At 30.1% G+C, this 13,041-nt stretch overlaps 1 protein-coding gene across 1 annotated transcript; it reads left to right on the plus strand.

The window, feature by feature from the left end:
• The first annotated feature begins 3,312 nt into the window (after positions 1 to 3,312).
• LOC139266567 (fap1 adhesin-like) lies at positions 3,313 to 12,579 on the plus strand. Its single transcript, XM_070884161.1, has 6 exons — positions 3,313 to 3,543; positions 5,825 to 5,980; positions 8,045 to 8,248; positions 8,333 to 8,485; positions 8,573 to 8,755; positions 12,487 to 12,579. Exons 1-6 carry the CDS (start codon positions 3,313 to 3,315, stop codon positions 12,577 to 12,579), a joined length of 1,020 nt encoding a protein of 339 aa, XP_070740262.1.
• The last annotated feature ends 462 nt before the right edge of the window (positions 12,580 to 13,041 follow it).

The following is a 13,041-nucleotide window of genomic DNA, read 5'->3' on the forward strand; positions in this document are numbered from 1 at the left end:
AATTCTATGATTGATTATAGGATTGATTCTATGATTGTTGCAATGAATGATTCTATGAGTGATTCTATGAATGATTCTATGATTGATTTGAAGATTGATTCAATGATTGCTTCTATGATTGATTCTATGATTGATTATAAAATTGATTATAAGATTGATTCAATGATTGATTCTATGATTGTTTCTATTATTGATTATAAGATTGATTCTATGATTGATTCTATGATTGGTTCGATGATTTTTATGAGGTTGATTCTATGATTGATTATAAGATTGATTCTATGATTGATTCTATGATTGTTTCTATGATTGATTATAAGATTGATTCTATGATTGATTCTAAGCTTGATTATAAGATTGATTCTATGATTGGTTCTATGATTGTTTATGACGTTGATTCTATCATTGATTATAGGATTGATTCTATGTTTGATGCAATGAATGATTCTATGAATGATTCTATGAATGATTCTATGATTGATTAGAAGATTGATTCAATGATTGCTTCTATGATTGATTCTATGATTGATTATAAGGTTGATTATAAGATTGATTCAATGATTGATTCAATGATTGATTCTATGATTGATTCAATGATTGATTCAATGATTGATTCTATGATTGATTCTATGATTGATTCTATGATTGATTATAAGATTGATTCTATGATTGAATCAATGACTGATTTTAAGATTGATTCTATGATTGATTCTATGGTTCTATGATTGTTTATGACGTTGATTCTATGATTGATTATAGGATTGATTCTATGATCGATTCTATGATTAATTATAAGATTGATTCTTTGATTCTATGTTGGATTATAAGATTGATTCTATGATTGATTCTATGATTGATTCAATGATTTATTGTAAGATTGATTCTGTGATTGATTTTATGATTGATTCTATGATTGATTATAAGATTGATTATAAGATTGACTCTATGATTGATTGTAACTTTGATCCAATGCTTGATTCTATGATTGATTCTGAGATTGATTACAAGATTGATTCTATGATTGAATATAAGATTGATTCAATGATCGATTCTAAGATTGATTCCATGATTGATTATAAGATTAATTCTATGATTGATTCTTTGAGTATTTTAATAATTGATTAAAAATTTGATTCTTCGATTGATTCTATGATTGATTCTATAATTGATTCAATGATTGATTCAATGATTGATTATACGATTGATTCTATGTTTGATTATAAGATTGATTCTATGATTGATTCTATGATTGATTCTATGATTGACTATAAGATTTATTCTATGATTGATTCTATGATTGATTAATATGATTGATTCAATGAGTGATTCTATGATTGATTATAAGATAGATTACATGATTGATTATAAGATTGTTTCTATGATTGATTCTATGATTGATTATGAGGTTGAGTCTATTATTGATTCTATGATTGATTATAAGATTGATTCTATGATTGATTCAATGGTTGATTCTATGATTGATTATTAGATTAATTCTATGATTGATTCTAAGATTGATTGTAAGATTGATTCAAGGAGTGATTCTATGATTGATTATAAGATTGATTCTATGATTGATTCTATGATTGATTATAAGATTGATTCTATGATTGATTCAATGGTTGATTCTATGATTGATTATTAGATTAATTCTAAGATTGATTCTAAGATTGATTATAAGATTGATTCAAGGAGTGATTCTATGTTGATTATAAGATTGATTCTATGATTGATTCTATGGTTGATTATAAGATTGATTCTATGATTGATTCTATGATTGGTTCGATGATTTTTATGAGGTTGATTCTATGATTGATTATAAGATTGATTCTATGATTGATTCTATGATTGTTTCTATTATTGATTATAAGATTGATTCTATGATTGATTCTACGATTGGTTCGATGATTTGTATGAGGTTGATTCTATAATTGATTATAAGATTGATTCTATGATTGATTCTATGATTGTTTCTATGATTGATTATAAGATTGATTCTATGATTGATTCTAAGCTTGATTATAAGATTGATTCTATGATTGGTTCTATGATTGTTTATGACGTTGATTCTATCATTGATTATAGGATTGATTCTATGATTGATGCAATGAATGATTCTATGAATGATTCTATGAATGATTCTGTGATTGATTAGAAGATTGATTCAATGATTGCTTCTATGATTGATTCTATGATTGATTATAAGGTTGATTATAAGATTGGTTCAATGATTGATTCAATGATTGATTCAATGATTGATTCTATGATTGATTCTATGATTGATTCTATGATTGATTATAAGATTGATTCTATGATTGAATCAATGACTGATTTTAAGATTGATTCTATGATTGATTCTATGGTTCTATGATTGTTTATGACGTTGATTCTATGATTGATTATAGGATTGATTCTATGATCGATTCTATGATTGATTATAAGATTGATTCTTTGATTCTATGTTTGATTATAAGATTGATTCTATGATTGATTCTATGATTGATTCAATGATTTATTGTAAGATTGATTCTGTGATTGATTTTATGATTGATTCTATGATTGATTATAATACTGATTATATGATTGACTCTATGATTGATTGTAACTTTGATCCAATGCTTGATTCTATGATTGATTCTGAGATTGATTACAAGATTGATTCTATTATTGAATTTAAGGTTGATTCTATGATTGATTCTAAGATTGATTATAAGATTGATCCTATGATTGGTTCTATGATTGTTTATGACGTTGATTCTATGATTGATTATCGGATTGATTCTATGATCGATTCTACGATTGATTATAACTTTGATTCTTTGATTGATTCTATGTTTGATTATAAGATTGATTCTATGATTGATTCTATGATTGATTCTATGATTTATTATAAGATTGATTCTGTGATTGATTTTGTGATTGATTCTATGATTGATTATAAGATTGATTATAAGATTGACTCTATGCTTGATTGTAACTTTGATCCAATGCTTGATTCTATGATTGATTCTGAGATTGATTACAAGATTGATTCTATGATTGAATATAAGATTGATTCAATGATTGATTCTAAGATTGATTCCATGATTGATTATAAGATTAATTCTATGATTGATTCTTTGAGTATTTTAATAATTGATTAAAAATTTGATTCTTCGATTGATTCTATGATTGATTCTATAATTGATTCAATGATAGATTCAATGATTGATTATAAGTTTGATTCTATGTTTGATTATAAGATTGATTCTATGATTGATTCTATGATTGACTATAAGATTGATTCTACGATTGATTCTATGATTGATTAATATGATTGATTCAATGATTGATTCTATGATTGATTATAAGATTGATTACATGATTAATTATAAGATTGTTTCTATGATTGATTCTATGATTGATTATGAGGTTGAGTCTATTATTGATTATAAGATTGATTCCATGATTGATTCAAGGAGTGATTCTATGATTGATTATATGATTGATTCTATGATTGATTCTATGATTGATTATAAGTTTGATTCTATGATTGATTCAATGGTTGATTCTATGATTGATTATTAGATTAATTATTAGATTGATTCTATTATTGGTTCTATGATTGTTTCTATGATTGATTATAAGATTGATTCTATTATTGGTTCTATGATTGTTTATGACGTTAATTCTATGATTGATTATAGGATTGATTCTATGATTGTTGCAATGAATGATTCTATGATTGATTCTATGAATGATTCTATGATTGATTTGAAGATTGATTCAATGATTGCTTCTATGATTGATTCTATGATTGATTATAAAATTGATTATAAGATTGATTCAATGATTGATTCAATGATTGATTCTATGATTGATTATAAGATTGATTCTATGATTGATTCAATGACTGATTATAAGATTGATTCTATGATTGATTTATAATTGGTTCTATGATTGTTTATGACATTGATTCTATGATTGATTATAGGATTGATTCTATGATCGATTCTATGATTGATTATAAGATTGATTCTTTGATTGATTCTATGTTTAATTATAAGATTGATTCTATGATTGATTCTATGATTGATTCAAGGATTTATTATAAGATTAATTCTGTGATTGATTTTATGATTGATTCTATGATTGATTATAAGATTGATTACAAGATTGATTCTATGATTGAATATAAGATTGATTCTATGATTGATTCTAAGATTGATTATAAGATTGATTCTATGATTGGTTCTATGATTGTTTATGACGTTGATTCTATGATTGATTATAGGATTGATTCTATGATCGATTCTATGATTGATTCTTTGATTGATTCTATGTTTGATTATAAAATTGATTCTATGATTGATTCTATGATTGATTCTATGATTGATTCAATGATTTATTATAAGATTGATTCTATGATTGATTCTTTGAGTATTTTAATAATTGATTAAAAATTTGATTCTTCGATTGATTCTATGATTGCTTCTATAATTGATTCAATGATCGATTCAATGATTGATTATAAGATTGATTCTATGTTTGATTATAAGATTGATTCTATGATTGATTCTATGATTGATTCTATGCTTGACTATAAGATTGATTCTACGATTGATTCTATGATTGATTAATATGATTGATTCAATGATTGATTCTATGATTGATTATAAGATAGATTACATGATTGATTATAAGATTGTTTCTATGATTGATTCTATGATTGATTATGAGGTTGAGTCTATTATTGATTCTATGATTGATTATAAGATTGATTCTATGATTGATTCAATGGTTGATTCTATGATTGATTATTAGATTAATTCTATGATTGATTCTAAGATTGATTATAAGATTGATTCAAGGAGTGATTCTATGATTGATTATAAGTTTGATTCTATGATTGATTCTATGATTGATTATAAGATTGATTCTATGATTGATTCAATGGTTGATTCTATGATTGATTATTAGATTAATTCTATGATTGATTCTAAGATTCATTATAAGATTGATTCAAGGAGTGATTCTATGTTGATTATAAGATTGATTCTATGATTGATTCTATGATTGGTTCGATGATTTTTATGAGGTTGATTCTATGATTGATTATAAGATTGATTCTATGATTGATTCTATGATTGTTTCTATTATTGATTATAAGATTGATTCTATGATTGATTCTATGATTGGTTCGATGAGTTTTATGAGGTTGATTCTATGATTGATTATAAGATTGATTCTATGATTGATTCTATGATTGTTTCTATGATTGATTATAAGATTGATTCTATGATTGATTCTAAGCTTGATTATAAGATTGATTCTATGATTGGTTCTATGATTGTTTATGACGTTGATTCTATCATTGATTATAGGATTGATTCTATGTTTGATGCAATGAATGATTCTATGAATGATTCTATGAATGATTCTATGATTGATTAGAAGATTGATTCAATGATTGCTTCTATGATTGATTCTATGATTGATTATAATGTTGATTATAAGATTGATTCAATGATTGATTCAATGATTGATTCTATGATTGATTCAATGATTGATTCAATGATTGGTTCTATGATTGATTCTATGATTGATTCTATGATTGATTATAAGATTGATTCTATGATTGAATCAATGACTGATTTTAAGATTGATTCTATGATTGATTATATGGTTCTATGATTGTTTATGACGTTGATTCTATGATTGATTATAGGATTGATTCTATGATCGATTCTATGATTGATTATAAGATTGATTCTTTGATTCTATGTTGGATTATAAGATTGATTCTATGATTGATTCTATGATTGATTCAATGATTTATTGTAAGATTGATTCTGTGATTGATTTTATGATTGATTCTATGATTGATTATAATATTGATTATAAGATTGACTCTATGATTGATTGTAACTTTGATCCAATGCTTGATTCTATGATTGATTCTGAGATTGATTACAAGATTGATTCTATTATTGAATTTAAGGTTGATTCTATGATTGATTCTAAGATTGATTATCAGATTGATTCTATGATCGATTCTATGATTGATTATAACTTTGATTCTTTGATTGATTCTATGTTTGATTATAAGATTGATTCTATGATTGATTCTATGATTGATTCTATGATTTATTATAAGATTGATTCTGTGATTGATTTTATGATTGATTGTATGATTGATTATAAGATTGATTATAAGATTGACTCTATGCTTGATTGTAACTTTGATCCAATGCTTGATTCTATGATTGATTCTGAGATTGATTACAAGATTGATTCAATGATTGAATATAAGATTGATTCAATGATTGATTCTAAGATTGATTCCATGATTGATTATAAGATTAATTCTATGATTGATTTTTTGAATATTTTCATAATTGATTAAAATTTGATTCTTCGATTGATTCTATGATTGATTCTATAATTGATTCAATTATAGATTCAATGATTGATTATAAGTTTGATTCTATGTTTGATTATAAGATTGATTCTATGATTGATTCTATGATTGACTATAAGATTGATTCTACGATTGATTCTATGATTGATTAATATGATTGATTCAATGATTGATTCTATGATTGATTATAAGATTGATTACATGATTAATTATAAGATTGTTTCTATGATTGATTCTATGATTGATTATGAGGTTGAGTCTATTATTGATTATAAGATTGATTCCATGATTGATTCAAGGAGTGATTCTATGATGGATTATAAGATTGATTCTATGATTGATTCTATGATTGATTATAAGATTGATTCTATGATTGATTCAATGGTTGATTCTATGATTGATTATTTGATTAATTATTAGATTGATTCTATGATTGGTTCTATGATTGTTTCTATGATTGATTATAAGATTGATTCTATTATTGGTTCTATGATTGTTTATGATGTTAATTCTATGATTGATTATAGGATTGATTCTATGATTGTTGCAATGAATGATTCTATGATTGATTCTATGAATGATTCTATGATTGATTCGAAGATTGATTCAATGATTGCTTCTATGATTGATTCTATGATTGATTATAAGATTGATTCTATGATTGATTCAATGACTGATTATAAGATTGATTCTATGATTGATTTATAATTGGTTCTATGATTGTTTATGACATTGATTCTATGATTGATTATAGGATTGATTCTATGATCGATTCTATGATTGATTATAAGATTGATTCTTTGATTGATTCTATGTTTGATTATAAGATTGATTCTATGATTGATTATATGATTGATTCAAGGATTTATTATAAGATTAATTCTGTGATTGATTTTATGATTGATTCTATGATTGATTATAAGATTGATTACAAGATTGATTCTATGATTGAATATAAGATTGATTCTATGATTGATTCTAAGATTGATTATAAGATTGATTCTATGATTGGTTCTATGATTGTTTATGACGTTGATTCTATGATTGATTATAGGATTGATTCTATGATCAATTCTATGATTGATTCTTTGATTGATTCTATGTTTGATTATAAGATTGATTCTATGATTGATTCTATGATTGATTCTATGATTGATTCAATGATTTATTATAAGATTGATTCTGTGATTGATTTTATGATTGATTCTATGATTGATTATAAGATTGATTATAAGATTGACTCTATGATTGATTGTAACATTGATCCAATGCTTGATTCTATGATTGATTCTGTGATTGATTACAAGATTGATTCTATGATTGAATATAAGATTGATTCAATGATTGATTCTAAGATTGATTCCATGATTGATTATAAGATTAATTCTATGATTGATTCTTTGAGTATTTTAATAATTGATTAAAAATTTGATTCTTCGATTGATTCTATGATTGATTCTATAATTGATTCAATGATTGATTCAATGATTGATTATAAGATTGATTCTATGTTTGATTATAAGATTGATTCTATGATTGATTCTATGATTGATTCTATGATTGACTATAAGATTGATTCTACGATTGATTCTATGATTGATTAATATGATTGATTCAATGATTGATTCTATGATTGATTATAAGATTGATTACATGATTGATTATAAGATTGTTTCTATGATTGATTCTATGATTGATTATGAGGTTGAGTCTATTATTGATTATAAGATTGATTCCATGATTGATTCAAGGAGTGATTCTATGATTAATTATAAGATTGATTCTATGATTGGTTCTATGATTGAGCCTATGATTGATTATAAGACTGATTCTATGATTGATTCTGTGGTTGATTCTATGATTGATTATTAAATTGATTCTATGATTTATTATACGATTGATTCTATTTTTGAATCTGTGATTGATTATAAGATTGATTCTATGATTGATACTATGATTGATTCTATGATTGATTCTTTGATTGATCCTATGATTGTTCTTCAGTTTGATTCTATGATTGATTCTATGATTGATTCTTTGGTTGATTATAAGATTGATTCTATGATTGATTCTATGATTGATTCTGTGATTGATTATATGTTTGATTCTATGATTGATTCTATGAATGATTCTATGACTAATCCTCAGATTGATTCTATGATTGATTTTTAGATTGATTCTATGATTGATTATAAGATTGATTCTATGTTTGATGCTATTATTGATTCTATGATTGATGCTATGATTGATTATATGGTTGATTCTATGAATGATGCTATGATTGATTCCATGATTGATTCTGTGATTGATTCTGTGATTGATGCTATGATTGATTCTATGATTGATTCCATGTTGGTCATGATTAATTCTATGAATGATGTTAAATTGATGCTATGATTGATTCTATGATTCATGCTATGATTGATTCTATGATTCATGCTATGATTGATTCTATGATTGATCCTATGTGCTAGATTCACCACTTTTGTGTTTATTGCCCAAAAATGGCCGTTATTTCCGGCTTGGGCGGCAAGAATGCATTTTCATTTGTCGGTTTGATGCCCATTCTCAAAGCACCTAGTCTCCATTTTTTAACATGGGCATTACGCGAGCGATAGGAAATGTGCAGCAGCGTTAAATCTTGCTGAACTTCTGATATATAGTGTCGCCATCCTTCGCAATGGCATGGCAACGCTTGATTCTCACTATTCATGAAGTCAACTCTCATCATGACATGCGCAGAAGAGGTGACAGAGAGAGAGGGAGCAGAGAGGGACTGAAAGCGTGTGTGGCTGTGGTGTGTGCTTGTTTGGCTGTTGTGGGAGGCACAAGGGAGATCCATCAGCACCAAAAAGGCTACTACGCACCAAGAACATAGTTGGCACCAAGTTTTTGTCCAACAAAGAACAGATAACATGGAAAGGATGGTGGAGACCCTGGAGCTGGTTGCCAGGAGCACTGGTGGCGGAAGGCTCCCAGTGGTCCCGGAGCGCGGCACTGCACCCCAAGGTGCTGCACCCCCATTGCCAATCACACATGAGAGCCATCAGCAACATTTTGCTTCTGGCTTGGAACATGTTCCCACCTCAGGGCCATCCTCTCCCGTCTCCGTTCAAACAGCATTTCAGCCGTCATCCCTCCGCCCACAATGAAGCAATGCCTGAGGAGCTCCTCAGCCAGGCAGCTTGGAGTCAGGAGGGGATGGGAAAGGGGTAGAGGTGGGGATGAGAAGCGTGGGGGAAGGGGGCAAGAGTTGGTGTTTGCAGAAATACTGATGATTTCAGACAAATGTTCAATTTAAATGTTTTTTATTTAATAAAATCTTGCAGCACATTGGCTCAGTTAGCTGCACCATTACACGCTTAAGATCAAAGGGTGTAATGACACTTAACTTCAATCAACTTAAACTTTAACTGTCACCAAGATGATGCCAAACATTGATGTATCACCTGTCCACCCAGCAGTGTGCCAGCCTTCTAAATAACACCAACGGTTCTTTCAGGCAAAATGATCATTGATGAGCTCCTGATGTAAGGCTCTTGCAGCTATCCTGCCACCACTGGCCCTTTCATGTGGTCTACAGCGGTGCAGGGGCATGGCATCAGCATCAGCCTGATTGTCTGGGCCAATATCAGTGTCTGCCTCCTCGTCCTCCTCTTCCTCTCATCAGGCAATTCTTGTCCTCTCCTGATAGCCAAATTGTGCAGCATAGAGCACACCACCATGAATTAAGCTAGCTGCTCAGGGTGATATTGGAGGTCACCTCCTGAGTGGTCCAGGCATCTAATTCATGCTTAAACACTCCAATGATTCTCTCCACGATATTGTGAGTGGCTCTGTGGCTCTCGTTGTATCGCCTCTCAGCTTCGGTGTGGGTTTCATGCAGGGGGGTCATCAGGCAGGGGGCAAGGCCATATCCTTTGTCACCAAGCATCCAGCATTGAACTTGTGACTGATTGTTAAATAAGTCAGATACAGTGCTCACACCCAGAATGTGAGCATCATGGATATTGCCCAGAATTTGAGCATTCACTGCCTGTATAATTTACTGGTGGTCAACAATGAGTTAGACATTCAGGGAGTGGAATCCCTTGCAGTTCCTGAAAACTTCTGCATCCTGAAAAGGTGCCCGCATCGCGATGTGCATACAGTCTATTGCTCCCTGCACCTTGGGGAAGTTTGCAATTCTGGAGAATCCTAGAGCCCTCTCACTCTGTGCCTCCTTGGTCATAGAGAAGCTGACCAAGTCCCTCCTGCTTGGGTACAGGGCTTCAGTAACGTGTCTAATGCAGCAATGTGTGGCATGCTGAGAAAGTCCACAAATGTCACCAGCTGTGGCCTGAAAAGAACCCGAGGCGTAGAACAACAGTGCTGCGGTGACTTTGACCTCAACAGACAGTGCAGTACTAATGGTGCTGGCTGGCTGCAGATCTCCACTTATCAGCTGGCATACCTCAGTGATAACTTCTTTGTGGAAGTGCAGTCTCCAAAGGCAGGTGGTGTCAGGCAAGTCGAGGTAAGACTGCTTCTCCCTGTACTTGCGGGGGGTGTAACGTCTGGTCGTCCTCACCAGTCTGGCATGTCTTACATTGGGCACATAATGCTGTGGAGCATATCTTCTGCGATCTCGAGTGTGCTGCATGTAATTGGTCATCAAGAGAGGGTGAGAAAGGATAGATCCCATTGCAGTAGCTCTCTGTTTTCCACCAATTGGTCACAAACACTTAATGTCCCAATGAAGGCACCTATTAAATTCCAATTGGTCACAGGATGGTCAAGATGTTTGTACAGATGTGCACATCAACTCCAAAGACTGACAGAGTACATCTGAACTCCCCCGAGGTTGAAACACAGCAGCCTTTTAAAGGATGTGACATATGATGTAGAACATGGCTTCCATAATGCTGTGATTAGTTCCAGTAAGTTCCACTTTTTCTGAGTGGTTTTTTCAGCGAGCGATATTTTGGGCGATATGTGTGCGAGGTGGTGAAATTGAAGCTAGGCAATCTCATGGCTGCTAGTTTCGATAAATATGCTCTTTACAACAACAAAAAATGGGAGTGCGGTATTATTGAAACTCAGCGTTAAATCAGTGCGGAAATTAATGCTTGACGATATTATGGCCATTGATTTCGCCCATTCTGATGAATCCGAATCAAAAAAGTGGGTGGACGATATTATTTTCTCCTGGCGTTAAGCACATGGGGAAAGTAACACTCGGTGATAAGTTTCTGAAAAATGGGCATCAGTTTACATTTTGTGGTGAAATGGGTGATATATGAGCGTTATACATCATTTCAGCGGTAAAATGGCCGTTAAGTGGTCGTTAATCATGCAACAAAAGTGGAGGTTCTAGCCCTAAGAATGATTCTATGATTTATTCTATGATTGACCGTATGTTTGATTCTATGAATGATGCTGTGACTGATGCTCTGATTGATTATATGAGTGATCATGTGATTGATTCTATGATTGATGCCATCATTGAATTATAAGTGTTCTATGAATGGTGCTGTGATTGATTCTATGATTGATTCTATGATTGATTCTATGATAGATTCTATGATTGATCCTATGATTGATTCAAATATTAATTCATTGATTGATTCAATTACTGGTCCTTTGATTTATTCTACGATTGGTTCTATGATTGATCCTATGGTTGATCCTAAGATTGATTCTATAATGTATCTTATGATTGAATCCATGATTGATTCTATGATTGATTCTATGAATGATTGTATAATTGATTTATGATTAATTCTATAATTGATGCTGTGAATGATTCTGTGATTGATTCCATAATTGATTCTATGAATTATGCTATATTTGCTTCTATGATTGATTCTATGATTCATGCTGTGCTTGATTCCATGATGGATTCTATGAATCTATAGATGGATGCTATGAATGATTCTATGATTGATCATGTGATAGATCCTATGATTGATTCTAGGATTGATTCTAGGATTGATTCTATAATTGATCTTATGATTGATCCCAATTTGATCCTGTGATAGTTCCCATTATTGATTCTATGATTGATCTTGTTTGATTCTATGATTGATTGTATGATTGATCCTAAGGTTGATTCCCTGATTGATCCTATGATAGATAATATGATTGACTCTATGATTGATCCTATGATTGATCCTATGATTGAAACAAAGATTGATTAATTGATTGATTCTGTTATTGATCATATCATTGAACCTCTGATAGATCCCATCTTTGGTCCGATGATTGATTATATCTATGATTATATGATTGAATCAATGTTTGATCCTAGGATTGATTTTATAGGTTGAAGATATGATTGATTTAAAGATCGATCCTATGATTGATCACATGATTGATTACATGATTTATCCTATTATTGATTGTTCCTATGATTGATTCCATGATTGATACTATGATTGAATCTATGATTGAATTTATGATCGATCCGATGCTTGTTTCTGTGTCATCCTATGATTGATTCTATGTTTGATTCTGTGACTGATTTTATAACTGATCCTATGATTGATTCAACGATTGATCCGATGATTATTCTATGATTTAATTCATGATTTATCCTATGTTTCATTCATTCATTGATTGTATGATTGATATTATGATTGAATCTATCATTGATGCTATGA

The sequence above is a fragment of the Pristiophorus japonicus genome, chromosome 7, assembly GCF_044704955.1.
Source record: "Pristiophorus japonicus isolate sPriJap1 chromosome 7, sPriJap1.hap1, whole genome shotgun sequence".
NCBI lineage: Eukaryota > Metazoa > Chordata > Chondrichthyes > Pristiophoridae > Pristiophorus > Pristiophorus japonicus.

Bases quoted from the DNA above. Each gene is read 5' to 3' on its own strand.
- LOC139266567 (XM_070884161.1), top strand. From the start codon at position 3,313: ATGATTGATTCAATGATTGATTCTATGATTGATTATAAGATTGATTAC. The intron at 5,981-8,044 runs GTTGATTCTATG...ATTGATTATAAG, and splicing joins ATTCTATTATTGAATTTAAG to ATTGATTACATGATTGATTA. The intron at 8,249-8,332 runs GTTGATTCTATG...ATTGATTATAAG, and splicing joins ATTCTATGATTGATTCTGTG to ATTGATTCTATGATTGATAC.